This window comes from Artibeus jamaicensis, unplaced genomic scaffold (assembly GCF_021234435.1).
Source record: "Artibeus jamaicensis isolate MK-2021 breed Jamaican fruit bat unplaced genomic scaffold, CSHL_Jam_final contig_387, whole genome shotgun sequence".
NCBI lineage: Eukaryota > Metazoa > Chordata > Mammalia > Chiroptera > Phyllostomidae > Artibeus > Artibeus jamaicensis.
The window spans coordinates 1897871-1914491 of record NW_026521812.1 but is presented as its reverse complement, the minus strand read 5'-3'; the positions used below and the strand labels follow the sequence as shown (position 1 = coordinate 1914491).

The 16621-nt window shown below is 38.7% G+C and overlaps 1 protein-coding gene across 4 annotated transcripts in view; it reads right to left on the bottom strand.

Moving 5' to 3' along the window:
- MAP7 (microtubule associated protein 7) overlaps positions 1–16621 on the bottom strand; it is a 164639-nt gene that overhangs the window by 23380 nt on the left and 124638 nt on the right. For 3 of the 4 annotated variants that reach the window (XM_053664823.1, XM_053664822.1, XM_053664825.1), the window contains exons 4-7: positions 13603–13766; positions 12479–12596; positions 8808–8918; positions 3591–3704 (exon numbers count right to left, since the gene is read on the bottom strand). In XM_053664823.1, the coding sequence (XP_053520798.1) occupies positions 3591–3704; positions 8808–8918; positions 12479–12596; positions 13603–13766 (507 nt within the window). The remainder of the gene's footprint in view (positions 1–3590; positions 3705–8807; positions 8919–12478; positions 12597–13602; positions 13767–16621) is intronic. The other variant, XM_053664824.1, reaches the window with a different exon arrangement.

Below are 16621 nucleotides of genomic sequence, written 5' to 3'. Positions count from 1 at the left end.
ATGATTGTAGAATTCTTTTATCCAACTCCAGCCATAGTAGCAACCCTTCAAAGAGGTCACTATGGCTGATGACTAGAAGAGTATTAATACATTTAAAACTCATAAGTTTATAAGACAAACTTGGAATAACCTTAATTTCAGAATTAAAAAATATTCGTTATTTTGGTTTAATCTATAGATAGGAAGTAGGTCAGATTATATCTTTATTCACATGCTCTGTTTCATCAAAGGCCTGGCAGTACTTCTGATTATCCACAGTTAAGGCAGTAAATAGGCTGGAAACTGCATTCTCTTTTCCCATCATCTGAAAACAGAGCTCTATTTCTTCAGGATAAACAAAAATATTTTACTGTCCCTCAGTTCTCCTTAAGAGAATATGCATGTCTTACTTGGGAGCTGACATAAAGCTTTGTTTCAGATCTTAATGATGAAGGAAGATTCCTTTGTATTGTGAGAAAGGGGGACTTTCTGTCGTTGGGCTTGCTGTGTGCACAAGGGGAAATAATTTGAAAATCAGTTTCTCATGCGCCATAGCGAAACATTTCCCAAACAAGAAAGGAGTCCATGAATGCAAAACTCTTCCAAGCCAATCAAGTACACTTAGAGAATAACATCCTGGCACAGGGCACTTCTGTGGGATTAATGACCAGGAGAAGCACACATTGCCCAGGGCACAACCAGAGGCCGTTAACCTTGCTGGATATCAAGAAACTCTGGGAACAGCCCTGCTCTGAGGCCGCGGTCTGACACTGAGAGGAGAAAGCACTCTTCTCCTCTGGTGAAACCCAGTCATTTCAGGGGGTGTCTATGGAGCATTTCGGGGGCCACCCTGGACGTAAGCCAATCTCGTCATGCCTCCGATTTATTCTTTATTAAGGCGCTGGGCTAACATTAATCAAAGGATGAAAATATTTTAAACCTATCAGGGTAGTCTATACTAAAAGCCTCAAATTTAATTGTTCGAGGAACACTGTCTGGCTAAAATACACATTATAAATTCCTTCTAGGGGTATTATATTTCATTGTTGTTCTGAATAGCAACTACTTGAAAAAACCTGAAACCTTTAAATAAAATTATTCTCATACTCTTGTCCTTCTGAAGAAATAGTAAGAGCAATATAGAGGTATCTTTTTCCTTCCCAGAGTGCCCTCCTTATCCCAAAGTAGTTCTATTAAACATAAAAATTCTCTTACGGAAAAGTCTTCCACAATACCTATCTGTATTTCCTCTGTAACTCGGTAGCAAGCACACCTTAATTAAATCATTCAAGATTTTTTATATGAAATGATGGGTGCTGAGAAGACACTGCAGTTCAAATGGTTGGAGTGTAGCACAGAGAACAGACATATTACAAAATAGAATAATAATACTATTAATAATACTATTAATGTAATGCCTATTACATGCAGGTACCATTCTAAGTGTTCTACATGTATTAACTAATTTAATCCTGAGCTCTAAAAATCACATGTATTTTACATGTATTTTTTAAAATGGGCATGGGAAAGTCAACCCAAAGCAGTAGCCCTGAATGAGATTCTGATTTCCAGTTCTCAAATGGTCTTATTGCTTGTTCTGAGTTTGCAATCATTGAATGTCTTAGGGATGACTGTTCTGATCTGCTATTGTAACTCTGGCTCTGGATGTGGGTCATCCTCTTGCCAATGGCAATCGGGTATAAGATGAACTCAAGGGACAACACTAAAATGGGAAGACAAGAAAGAAAAATCTACAAGAGAAGATGGAAAGTGTTTTTGAAAAGATAATGTAAGAGATGTTTACATATAATTTCAAATGGAAAATTTAAAAAAACCAACAGTTTTGGCTCATTAAACATAAGCTGTATCGATGCAATTTAACAGGTAACAATGATCTAAGGAATGCATTAATAAAACAGGCAACTCAAGGAAAGGTTATGCATTGCTTCACACTAAAAGTAAATTACAGAAACGCATCAATGTACGGCAAAGAGAATGGAAGAGTGGCAAAGTAAAGAGGAGCCAATTAGGAGGTAAAGAGCACCTGATTGAGCACAACAATGAAGAAGGAAGGTGGGAAGATGAGCAGGTAGAATGGGTGGAAAATGAGGAAATGGTGTTGGAAAAGACTAGAGGGAGAGTGAAAGAAGTGACATAAGTTAGTGATGACAGAAACAGCAAAAAGACAACTTTCTAGCTGTGAGGCAGTCTTTTAGTATGAAAACATACAATATGGAGATTCATAAGCATGACAGCCACCAACTATTATTTAGGTCCTATGAAACAGAACAGAAAAGCAGTTTTAAAGGTTCTTCAATTAGCTGGACATAAAGAAAAACTTCCACTACTTGTTTAAAACTGCGATTAGTGGGCATAAAAAAAAACTATCTTGAAATAGGCTGTACTCTCTCCTTCTGAAAAATCTCAGATGCAGTATGACAGCTGACAAGATTACTTTACAGAAAACACGGAACACTGTGGTCCAGCTAGTTGAATGAGCAGTTGTACACAGAGCGCCACACAAGGTGCTGAGGATGGAGGGGGAGCTCGTTTAAGGTCCCGTCCACTGATTTTCTAAGTGGCTCTGGTGTAAGTCACTTTTTGCCACTGGGTTCCTCAGCAGGTAGTGGGGATGCCTGTATGTACTTTTTAAATTAAGTCCCAGGGTACTGTGAGAATTAGTGTTGACATCAGCTCATTGGGTACCATAGATGAAAGACACCGTAAACTCAACAATTATTATTTGTAAAAAAGCTAATGAACGTGAAGAGGCTTGTAGAGGCAAAGTGTTTTTTAAAGGGAGCTTTGTGAAGAGGCCATGCAATTTCTCAAGGGTCAAAGATGAGGGCTAGTAGACTGGTTATATAGCTGTCCTAGTTGTACCCAAAGATACTGGGAAAACCCAAATCAGCTCACACGAGGTGTTGCCAAAGGCCTGATATGTATCTTTTTTCCAGCCAGATACATTACATTGGCTCATTCAGGCACATTTTGCATTTCAAAGGAGTAGATGAGCTATAACAAATTACAATAACCAGTACAAGCACATTTTACATACTAAATTTTTAAATTATGTAACAAATAAGAACACTATAACTGGCCTTCTCCACCAGTCTCAGAGTTTGGGAAGGGTACTCTTCCTAGGTTACATGCATGCAAAAGACTGGTATGGGGAGGGAGAGTAGCCGCATCATGAAACTCTATGCTTAAATCGGCTTGTACTTTAGTTTACCCCAAGTCCACATATTGTTATATTAAATTATTTCTGCCTCTGAGCATCAGCTTAGCTGCAGGGACAGAAAGAAAGGTAGGGAAGGGATAGGTTTTTCTGGAACTCTCATGAACACACACAAGTATCAGAAGCCCATGATCACAGGGAGGGGCATCTTTTGTCTGCTTGGCATCTGGTGTCCAGATAAGATGTTAAGAGGAGACAATGTCAGGGGCATGAAACCAACACCAACAGACATTTCCAAAGCCGGTCCACCCAGAGGAGAGAGAGGTACGCGCTGCGAAAAACGGAGATGTGATGAGATGAATACTGGAGGCTCAGAGAGGCTTCAGAAGGAGGGCTTTATCTCACCAGGAAAGTTTCACCTTGACAGTTTTACCTGTATCTCCAGACAAGGCAGCTGTGCTTTTACTTCTGGCCAGGAACGAATGTGTGGGCGTCAGCAGTCTGTTAACAACGCTGCTCTCCCATGGGCTGAGCTGCAGGCGGCGAGCTAAACGTCACCACATAAGCAAGATGTTAGAAGCATTCTTTCCAGGGGCAAGAGGGCACAGAGTATCACACCTATCGCTTCCACATGCCATCCCTTCGAGACAGACCAGGCTCTCCAGTGAGGACAGCTGGTGAAGAGTCAGGGTGATGGGAACCCTGCCCGAAGGAGCAGCTATTCTATAGCATTGCCTTTCTTGAAATGTTAAGTTTGGGGACGTCTCTATATTAGTTTTATGGAGGCAGATTTTGCTAACACTGTCCTTTAGCAGTCAACAGGTAACAAAACAGAAATGGTATTTCCACTACAGGTTTGGCATATATTGTTGACTGCAGTCATACATATCTGCCATCTGCTAAAGGGCTTCCTAAGTACCCTGAATAACCAACTCCAGCAAAGTCTATGGAAGCTTAACGCAATACTGGAATTACAAGGAAATGAAGATAGAAAGGGTCTCCATTACATTTTGATAGATCTCCATGAATTGTTACTTGGGCAATTAGGAGGAAATTACAATAGATACAAAAAAATGAAAGAGGACTCATGCACAATTCTGTCTAGAATTTCCTTTTGATTTTTCCTTTTAGCAAGCCAGGTTCTTTCAGGTTCCCATTTGGCAACAACATACAATTTTGGGGGGGAGGATGAAGATAAAGTTGAAGCATGATTAAATTAAACAGAAAAACCAAAATCCAATATAAATATAAATTGGAGATTACTAGTTGGTATGAGAAGAATCCAGAAAGTAAATTTAAACGAATGCAATGATAGTATGGTCTCGAATTATACTGGGGCTTGGCAAGTGCATGGTTAAGAAATGCATGCCAGTTATTAATTCCTTTGTATCAGCCTCCAGTGATGACCCATGAAAACGTAGAAGCTACATTTTCCAAAAATACCAGGGAGAAAGTTTGCAAATATCACTAGAGTAAAGTAATAACATAGCTTTATTTTAGAACACATTTCCAAGCCACTGGTAAAAGACTTAAAAACTGTCTAAACCTAAAAAACAAACAAATAAACAAACAAACAAAAACTGTGTAAACCCGACAGGCCATAAACACCAGGTTCTGTTCCTCACCATACACACCAGATACGAGTTTGTTTGCCCCTGGAGCAGTTGTTCTCATAGCAATCTTTTACATGCCATATTTTAAAAGAATGACATTTATAATCTAGGAAAGTAGTTTTGGTTAATAGAAGCCATCCAATGTTAAAGGTTATAGAAAATATTTGCTCCTATTTGTAAGAGGTACTAGCTTTCAATAAGAACCTTAATTGTCTGACTTCATCATAAAAGAGTGGCTATGTTGGTCAAGGCTCTGGTGAATTCAAGAATGAGTGAATTGTTTATTAGATTTTTCTGGTTTTTAGCAGAGCCTTCACAGTTAAATTAAATCTTATCTGACAGTAGGACATTCATAAAAAATCTGTAATAAAAACTAATCTAATGTTGCACAGGTAGTATAACATACACTGGGAAAAGTCCTGATTAGCAACTAGAGGATGGCAGTGTGTGTGTTGTATATCAACAGCAAAAATAATGTAATCTAAAATTACAATACATTTACAGAAGAAGATCAGCGGGGAACGTGATTAGTATTAAATGGAAATCTTCAACAGAACTATATTTTTAGTAGGTAAGAAAGGGAAGAAGAAAAGAATGCTTCCTTTTTTATATAAAACAAGCTCTGTAGAGTGACTGGCTTAGAACTATAGAGGTGGTTTATCATTGACAAGACATGTCTTCCCCCTGCCTTTACTAAGAAGTTCAGTTACTTTATTTCTGTGTGTCTTCAAGGCATCAACCAATGAATTTGCCTCAGATGAAGATCATTAAAAACCCTCTTTGTCTTGCGTTTAAGACATATCCAAAGAGATGTGTTTTAAAGCTCTGACCTGTGAATGAAAGATTTGCTAACAGAGCCATGTTTCACTCCTGCCACTTTCATAACTATGCTCTGAGCAGGAGAGACACAGATCTCTTCCCTGGGTAACTTTTCAGCAAAGGTTAAGACAGGAGAGTGTTTTGTTACCTTATTTTTAAATTTAACTATTTTGTTTTATCTTATCTTACTTCACTTTTTCATCTAAAGGGGCCTGATTTTAAGACAATCAGCTCCAGAAGGAAGAGATATTAATTCTCATGAAACAAGCCTACAGTATTGATCCTGTTTGGATCCTTAAAAATGCGATATTGTCAATTCTCATAATAGACAATCCAGACAAGAGGAGGCAACCAAACAAGCTCCATATTTGCACTACCTCATTCCCCAGGAGCAGGGCACAGCTAGTCCCAGATGACAGAGAAACCAGGCAAGGTCCTGATTTTCCGTTAGACATAGAAAACGAAATGTTCCATTTCTTAAAATGATGGCAATTATTTCAAATTAAAATGAGCGCAAAACCCCCTGCTCAGGTCAAGCAGAACATGCCCATGGGCGGTATTCAGTTTGAGGTCCCCCACACCTTGTCCTCTGTGCTAGATTCTAGGAAAAAATGTACGGACTGATTTTAAGCAAAGAATAGTGACTTCCTTCTTACTTTTTTCAAACTCCTTATTATTTGTCCTTGAGGAAAAAGCTGGTTAAGCAGGTAGCTTAAATTAATAAGAAATACATGTTGTTAATGAAAAAAAATGTCCAGGGGCAATATCCTTCCTGTTGCAGCAATTATAGAAATCTTTGGTAGTCAGAGGTTTGCTGTTAACTCAGCTTGTTTTATCAGCCTCTGTGAAACTATATTCCGGTGCGATAATCAAACTCTTTAAAAACTGGTAGGTCTTGAGCGCACAGCTAATGGATGCCACTCATTAGCCCTGGGGGCCCTGGGGAAGCACAGCTTGGGGAAGTGGATACTTACCAACTGGTATGGAAATAGTTCTGTATTTTTAGTAACCAGTAGAGCAGTCCAGCTCTACCTTGAAAGTGTCAGAGTTGCCGATTTAATATCAGCCCTAACACCTGTGCTGTGAGGCTCTGCACTCAAACAATCTAGCAATGGTATATGGCCTTTAACAGACTTGACTGTAAAAGCCTCTACTTTAGTCATTTATTTATTTATTTTCGTAAGATTTTATTTATTTATATTTTTAAACAGAGAGGAGGGGAGGGAGAAAGAGAGGGACAGACACATCAATGTGTGGTTGCCTCTTACTCATCCCTTACTGAGGACCCGGACCACAACCCAGGCATGTGCCCGGACTGGGAATAGAACCTGTGACCCTTTGTTTCACAGGCCCGCACTCAATCAATCCATTAAGCCACACCAGCCAGGGCTACTTTGATAACTTAATAAAAAATGCTTCTTAATTTGATGACAAAGAATAACCAACTTTTTAAAAATAGTAGAAAAGGAAATGAAATAACTAAACTACATACACTTCTAAATTAGAGAAATTCAAATTTAGAAGAATTTCAATTCTCTTTAAAAGACTTAGCTTTCTCACTGTCCTCCTGAGGGTTTTGCTTAACTTAAAAGAAAAATTGCTTCGCAGATGTATAGGAACTCCTGGATGAACCAAATCTTCCTTTCCAGGTCAACCTTGCGTATTAGACCCAGAAACTTTTGATAAATGGGAAGAAAAGGAGAACTCTCCAATTTCATGCTCTCCCTCCTATCCTATTATCAGCTTGGTATTCAATTTTATAGGCCTGTACCATGATTCAAGGGGCAGTTTCCTGGCCCCAGCTATGAACCGATTATTGAGCTTCCCTGGACCCGTAACCTTACCCAAAGGAAGAAGGCAGAGTCAGGGCTGACCTAAGGAACAGCATCTGTGAGGTACTGTAAAAGTGCTGTAAGATCCCGACTATCGCTTGTCTAGATCCAGATTAACAAAAGTGTGAAATTCAAGTGCTGAAGAGAAGATGAATAGACAGCTGCAAGAATAGCATTCACGTGCTACATTTTACATTACATTAAGGGAATGAGTTTGAAAAGGGAGGCTATTTATGAGAGAAATTTTAATTCATAAAATGTTTCTCTAACATATAAAAGGCTTCTAATTTCTAACATGTCTAATAGGAATTTAGACAAATTAGGTTAAAAAAAAGGAATAGTGTAAGTTAAAAGGCAAGAATAAGAAGTCATTCAAACATTTACTGCATTAAGAGATTAGTTATAAAACAGCATCAGCATATATCATATTGTACATGACACCATAATTTTTATACAATATAAAATATATAAATACATATACATACATACAGAACATGCACACATTACATTCTTTTCAAGATTATAAACACTGAACATTTCCCAATTGGTTTCTTAATAAAGTATTTAAAGTAACCACAACTTGTTATTTTTAAAGAGTATGTAATTTTATATTGCACAATAATCTGTTTTTTTAATTTAAAGTCATTTTAGTTATGTAAAACAAGTAGTGTATCTTAAAAGCTTGGTTTCCATACCATGATATATAAATATAGAAAATAAAACTTTAAGAAATAATAACATTCATGTACTGTAAATCCGTGGGATGACTAAAACTAAAAATTTAAATGTTAATTGGAGGGCTACAATTATTAAAATTTTTAGAAGGCTTCACTGATGATATTCTTGAAGTTAGGCCAATTTCCTTAAGAGTAAATGAATAGAAACCAAAAGAACCAGTCACACAAAGAAAAGCAGCAAGAAAGTTTTGGTTAAATGAAAAATAAATTAGCAAAAAAGAAATCTAACAAACATGAATCAATTAAAAAGTATTTTTTTAGAAAGTCAACGCCTATATTTCCCAATGTACAGATGAAAAGTCAAAGACAATATGATTGAATAAATGTTCATAACACAGATTATTTGCATGTTGGTGGATAAGTGGGTGATTTCTGGAGCTGTAACTCAGTTACTAAAGAGTCGAGAGAAGCACCGCTTTCATCACTGCTAAGTGCAATCATTCAGCCAAGTTCTAAAATGAGAAATGTTCTTGTCGCAAGGCAAATGCTGCTCAGCCACTTATTGCTTTTTTACTCTGAAGTTTTTTTCTTCCTATTTAAGAAACGTAGGGAAAGCAACTTCAGATGCTTATTTTTATCTGTAAACATCCAGAAAAAAAAGCATTAATAGAATAACAGAACACTTTTTTTGGTTTCCTTTTGACTGTACCTCTATCTGGAGAATTTAGTAAAGTTGCAGATGAAGAGGAGAGCCGCTTGCTAATGACCGGATCAACATGTTTCGAAAGATTCATGGTGGAAACTGACCTCCTGTCTGGATCTAAAACAAATGGAGATAATGCTAATTGACAGCCAGCATGCAGGATTGCAATGTCCTAGTTCGCCGATGGGAGGAAAAACTAGGATTGGATGCTTTCAGCTCTATCACCAGATCTTTCATAATAGCACAGTTTTCTCAGTGGAAATTTTAAAGGTAACTTCAAGGCTAGAAATAAAATTCATTTTTCTCAGGATCAATAAACATGGAGCACACTCATCTGTCAGCCAGAAAAATTCAAGCATAGTATTATAATAAGACAAATGAATGGAGTCCAGTGCAGATCAACTCAAACAATGGAGGTGAATTGTGAAGCAAAGAGGGGTCCATAAACCGAAGAGCCTTGGTAATTTCCCAAAGCAGAACCAACGGGGTAGAAAAGCACTGATAAAACAGAATGCAAGCACAAGAAGACAAAGAACACCAGGTTCAGTGTGTTTGCTGATACCTGTGCTTGCAGATCATTTTACCCAGGGCATGAAAGCTCATTGCAGAACAACAGATTAGCAAGGAAGAAAGAGGAGGAAGCACTGTCCGTGTGGAAAGGACGGCCACCATAGCATTCCTTTTCTAAGTCTACTAGTAATCACGTCTGCAAGCCTGTAACACAGGGTCTACTTTGGTTTACAAATGTAGAGATTGCCCACAAACTTGCCTGACAAAACTGACAGTAATATAAAGAAAATCAGGATTCTTTCTCTTTAAGCTTATTAACAATATTGTTCATCCTGCAGTTGAGTAATTTTAGAGCAGTTCTTAAAGTCCAAGTCAGAAGAGAAATGGCAGACATTTAAAAGGCAAAAGTCAACTCTGTTAGTTTGCTGTCTGTACAGTGGAACCAACTTGTAGCAGTCCTCTTTAGCATAAATCATGTTCCCTGAATAAAACTGTGTACAATGAAAGTCTAAAAATTTCACATTTATTGGGAGGCGGGCAGATGGTCTGACGTATAATAGCTGAAGACAATGGGGTTTTGCTGTATTTTGTTTTATTTTCTATTGTTCATTTCTCCTTATGCTAAAAACAAACCAAAGTATTCCTTGTGGGAGAAATGATTTCAAAATCTAGTTGCCATTGGTCTAACTACCCTTGGTGGTGAAAATTTTGTAGTCAACTCCACACAGAATAACTGTGGTCATTATTTACAGCGAACAGGGGAGAAGCATGTCTTTCGCCAGCATCAGATAGATATTTCCAACTGCTGACTCGTTTTATGGTTAAAGCATTTCATTATTTAAAAACAACCCAAACATCATTTCTGTGGCTCAAAATATACTTAAATGATGAGCCCTTAGGGCATTCCTAAAATAAAGAAAAATTAAGGGTAAAATATCCAAAGGTACACCTTAATCACGAAGTGTGAGGTTCGAGGGCACAAGGAAGGATAGTGGAAGTCACTTTCAGGTGATTTTATAGCAGTGCCTTTTCTGACATTGCTTTATAAGCTCTAAACAGAGAAAAATTGTGTCGACATGCAGGCCTGTCCTGCATGGTTAAAATTATGGAGGTATGACATGTATTTATTATATTACTTTATACGTACCACAGCAATTTTTTATCGCCTCTTGTTCTCACTGAACAAAACACAAATTTATGAAAGGATTTTTGAAGAATTGGCTTAAACATTATAAAGTTTTGCAAACCAATGCTAGTCGATGTACAAGATTTAATCTGGATTAAATTTCATTTCTAGGACCTGTTCGTTGGTCAGGAAACACTAGCTGAACACCCACCACGAGTGAGGCACTTTCTGTAGTAAGGAGTATTCAAAATGAGGAAGATCTGGTCCCTGCTCTCAAGATCACAGCACATCATGTTGACCATTGAAAACTTTGGTGTATTCCCCTTATTCCCAAACTTCTCTGTTCTAGTATAGCAGCAGGTTTCTCTAATTCACAGCCCTTATAAAAATGGACTTTATCCAACATTTTACTCTCTTGCTCTGAGTGGCAATACTAAAGGTCATACACTGAACTCTGACTATGAAAGAGAATTAAAGGTAAGTTACCTTATTTCCCCTCAAACACACTGGACAATCTGTTACAGATCATCTGAGTATATATCTTCCATATGTATGTAAAACAAAGCCAAGTGAAAGAAAAATCAGCCAGGTTATAAAAATATACACCATGACAACTTTCTTGCATGGAACACATGGAAAAGTGTCCCTGGAGTGAAATATCCACAATGACCCTAATGATCATAGATCTGATATGTGCCCCACCAAATACCACTGGTGGTGAAGAACCGGGAAAGAAAAACGCTTTTGATTTTGGTTCACTATCATAGAAAAGTAAACTGTGGCAATATGCTTTTGCATTGTTCAAAATGAAGGGGTTCTAGAATAACCCTGAAAGCTAGGAAGATAGAGAATAAAGCTATCATTACCATGAATGATAGGAGGATAGAGAATAGAGAAAACAAACAAAAAAATCAATAACATTTAGATTAAAAGTACAAGCAACAACATCAGTATGGAATGGGGTTAGGGCGGAGAAACCAAACTGGATGTACTTTGATCCGAGGTCATTTATTGGATAAAAAAAATTTTTTTTAAGTTTTATCTAAAATGATCATTTAAGGAAAAATTAGACATATCCCATGTAATTATTTCAATAGCTTTAAGTCACCTGAGTTTGTACTCACACTTAAGAAATACTGTGCTTTATCCCAGATCTGGGTCTATGCAATAGGACATCAAGCAAGCATTATGACTAGGGTGGCGATGGTCCAGCTAGTGATGAACTCTGGCCCTAGGTCTGAGGTGCTAGCTACAGGTGAGGCACTCAGCAATCACAGGGACGTCTGTACCAGATGTTCTAGTACCACCAAAAGCTGTGAAGGGGTGGTCCAGGCCTGCTAAATCGAGAAAGGTGAATGATGACTCAACAAAACCACCTGGGGACAGAATGTAAGACAATGATTTTTCAAAAAGTAAATTAAAAAAATGTTATTTGACTCACACAAATGAATAAGAAGTGACACACTATATAAAATTCAAGGTATACTGAATTTACAGTACAAAAATAAAGCCTTTTGCTAATTCCAAATTTCAGTATTTTTATGTCCATTTAAAAACAAGGGGATAGCTTAGACATCTACTACTATTTGTAGCTTCAAAGCCTGAACTTTCTCTTATGGGACATCAGTGTTTGCATACACTTTAGGGTCAGAAGACATTTGATCAGTCATTTTCACTATGATTCTTTTAGAGTAAAAGAGAAAACTGGTGAGCCAATTTCATAATTCTGAAACCCTATGTAAATGAATTAAAACAGTGTAGAGTTGAAACTAGCATGTTTACGGGGAGGCATTGCATAGATTTTCCTCTCTTCAAGGACTTTGGAACAAATGAGAAAAGCAGTCTATGTGAAGGGAGAGAACCTTCTTACCTCCATCACCCTCTTATCCTCAAACAGTAGAAGCATCATTTAATTGTAGTTTAATTATTTCAGCAGGATTTTTGTCTTGCAAAATATAGACTTAGAAAAAAAGAAGCAACTGCACTTTTGCCATCCAGCAAAGAAAAACAGAGACTGTGAAAGTGGTCACTGCCTGTTCACCTGTGCTGTGCATGCTGGGGCTCCCATGGAGAGGGCCTCCCCACGACCACCGGTTATGCTTCTGCTTTGGCTTCTGGCTCCTTTCCATCGTGCGCCGTACAACAGCTTCATGGCGTTCCTTAAACAGAATGGAGCAGCTGATGATTAGATTCAACCTGGTTGCTTGAGGCTTCTTAAACTTAAAAGGCAGAGTGGAGTAAGAGAGAGTACTTGACCTCAGTACTCTATTAGGAAATAGATTAGGATACCTAATAGTTGGATACCAGGGGTGTCCAACCTGCGGCCTGCAGGTCGCATGTGGCACTGGATGGCTAAGAATGCGGCCCAAAACAAAATCATAAACTTACTTATGACCTTTTTTCTGCTCATCAGGTTTAAGTTAGGCTTTGTGTATTTAATGTGTGGCCCAAAACAATTCTTTCACTGTAGCCCAGAGATCCCTGGTTATCTTAAGGTGAGAATATACCACCTGGGACGGTTACTGAAATCACTAGGAACCAGCTGAAAAAGCCTGTTGCATACAGTAGGTACCTAAATAAATGATCTTCATTATTGCTACTGGGAATGTGATGCTTTCACAGTAGTGCAGGTCTCAGCTTACACAGGTGCTAATAAGCTCATGGGGTCCCCTACCTAAACAATGGAATTTAGAATCTGAGGGCGTGGGTCATCCTGACTCCACAACTTCCTGGGTTGCATGACCTTGAATCTTAACTATTCAGAGTCTAAGTTTCCATTTTTGCCAAGATTCAAGGGCTGAATAGGGTTAATGAGGCGATCCAGTGTGTGAAAATGTTTGCTGGTTGTAAAGCCCTACAGAAATCCAGTGACGTGGAGTGCTCTTGATACTTCAGTGTACTTTAACTGAACGTAGATAAGTTATAGGTCTAGACCAGAGAAAATGGGCATTTAAAGTTTCCGGGGCAATAAGAGCAATCACATCATCCTGTACGTGGCTTCCACACCCAACCTCCCTCCACCCCGGGACCATCTGTCCAGTTGCTTACTCTGAAACTATTTTTCCATGTGTCTCAGCACCTAAGCGGAAAGTTTCACAGCAAGTCTGCTGCGTTTCTGCTGTGCACACGCCTCCCCCCACCTCCCGCCCACCTCCTGAGCCTTACTTTGTCCTCCTCCAGCCGCTGCCTTCGCTTTTCCTCCACGGCAGCCCTCCTCCGCTCTTCCTTCAGCCTCTGCTCTTCCAACTTCTTCCTTTTCTCCTCCAGGTGCTTTTCGTAGTGCTGTCTGGCTCGCTCTTCTTTTTCTAACCAGATTATTTCTCTTGCAGCTTTAGGAGAAAAGATGAGGCAAATCAAACACAGGCAGGCTCAAAACTTGAACAGTTAGGGCTGTGTAAGTGGCGTGCATTGGACACACATGGGTTCTTTGGCTTTGTAGTAACCGAGTCTGGCCTTTGCTTTCCTCAAATATTCAGGGGAAAAAAGTTACTACTGTTAATTTTTAGCATTATTTAATATACTAACAATGAGGGTGAAAAAGATGCACTGAATTCTACTCTTTGGGAACCCCCACTGTCCTCTAGTTTGATATATTATTGCTGCAGAAGAAGGCATATATCACATGTTCTGCTGTCAATTCTGATATTGATATGATGCCCTAAAAACCAAGAGCACTATCTGTCTCCCTCTTTTTAAAAAACTGTGATGTTCTTTAGATAGAAAATGTGGCTACATTTGTTTGAACACAGCACTGGTTCTTTGACAGAATTAAAATGCTTGGAAGAAAATCCCAAAGACGGATGGCTGGTAAAAGGTGTGTTGGATGCCTCACTGGCATGGCAGGCTGAGTCAGGTGAGCCATGAGAGGGGCCGAATAAGCAGGCGCTTTTGTGCCTGAAGAACTCAAACCTGGTTAGACAAGACAGTACCACAAATCGAATGGAAATACACAGTCCACAAAATAGCGTTTGGTGACGAAATGTTTCTTTTCTTCTTTACACATACATGTTCCTTCCTTCTTTTAGGGGAAAATGTACAAAACTAATTTTTTAATATGGTGCTCCCTTTAGATGTGATAATTAAACATATCTTTAAGCCGAGTTGTTAACACTGTAGGCCAAAGTGTCCAAAGTTTGAAGCAGAAACTCTGAGGATGCTACACTGCATACAAATTAAAATGTTACATTTTAAAAGAAAAAAGTAGAAATTCAGAACATTTCAGTTTGCTCTAAATATTTAATATTAAACATGCTGCATTTCTGCTACCACTAAGTCTTTCCAAAGCTATTCATTTCGGGAGACAAATCTCCTGCAAGGGATTTGAGATTTGAATTGAGTTTACTTTCATGTAAGGAAAAAAACAAGGACATGGACCAATTCAAGATGAGTTTGTCCTGCGACATCACTGAGGGTGGCGAACAGAGGGAACTGGGGACTGGCATAGGAGATGCTGCGTTCTTCCAGCAACTCTGCCTGGACGGGCAGGTGAGACCTTGGACCGGGTCATTCGGATTTAGTGTTTCCTCTTGCCTAAATGTTGAAAAAAATCTATCTTTAAGATTCTTTCCAATTTCGAAAGCCACTGATTCTAAAGAAATTCTCAGGCCCAAGTTAAAAATTGGCTTTAATAAAAGCACATACTAGTATGTACTCACTAAATATTTACTGAAAGAGTGAATATTTACTGTGAGAGTAGTTTTCTGCACTTAGTAAACTTCCAATACTACTAGTTGTGACTGCCATCTTCGCCACTGTCATCACTAACATGATTTCAGTTCAGAAAATGAAATGTGCTTCTGCAGGCTGTGTGATCTCAACAGGGCTAGACGTTACTACAGTTATCATTACTTTTACCCCAAGTAATCTTTTAAAGGAAGAACAAACTCTTTTTGAGTGCCACTTCCATTCTTCTACCAGGAAGTCAAGATCCTACTGCAGAGCCTTCTTTAAACAATTGCCTTTTTTTAAACCGCTTTACACAGAATACGCAAACAATGATGAAGTAAGCAAATAACACTTTCATATTATTGCAGAGTATACTGATAAGCGCGATGGTTATTACCAAGCACAGATCATGTAAACTTTTTTAAATTGAAGGATAACACGTATTATTTCAACATTTTAATAGGAATCAAAAGTTAATTTATTCTAAGAGGTTTAGTTACTTAAAATATTTCCTAAGGATGACAGATAATGCGAAAGCCTTAAATCATTAAAAAATGACACTTTCAAACACAGGAAAAAATCAACAACTGCTATGGACTGAACCGTGCCCACCCCTTCAGTCCCATTCTTATGTTGAGGCCCTGCTACTCAATGAACTTATTTGGAGACAGGGCTTGTAGAAGGCGATCATGGTGAAATAATGTCATAAGGGTAGGGCCCTACTTCAACAGCATTAGAGTCGTTATAAGCAGGGACACCAGAGAGCTGTCTCCCCGCCTCTCTTCATGCTCAGATGCTCATGTGAGAACAAAGCCGCCTTCTGCAAGCCAGGAAGAGAGCTTGCATCAGAAAGTGAATGCTGCCGGAAACTTGATCCCGAACTTCCTAATCTCCAGAACTGTGAGAAAGTAAATTTCTGTTGTTTAAGCACCCCAGTCTATGGTATTTTGTTATGGCAACCTGCGCAGACAACTCATTCAGGATTTAAATCATTAACAATCACTCATTTCATAGAGGCAGTTCTAGAAAGTATAATAGCATGTTCAAAAAAGGGACTGTGTTGGACATTGTTAACCTTTACTCATGTGATATTAAAAATTTCCCCTGGACTCTGGGCCCAAAGTATACAATGAAATGAAAATCCACTGTAGCCCTTAAAATACTGGACATTAACAAAGCAGTCTCATCCCTGAGCTGCTGCCACCAGGATTATATTTTAATGACACTGTGACAGTGTGTCAGTTCCACACAAAGGGGAGCTCCACTATCCATCTGGTTTCCACTTGGAAACACACAGCAACTCCTGCACTAAAAAGAACGAACAATGAAAAGCAGGGAACTGTAGTGGATAGAGAACAGGTTTTGGCTTCCCAGGAACCTGAGTCTACACCTGGTCTTGCCACTGAACAAGTAGTGACGTCTGTGGTCCTACTCCCTCAAATAGCTATGGCACCATCTCCCTGACAGGGCTGCTAGGCGGGCTCACAGTAACAATCAAAGCACTTAGCACAGGGCCACA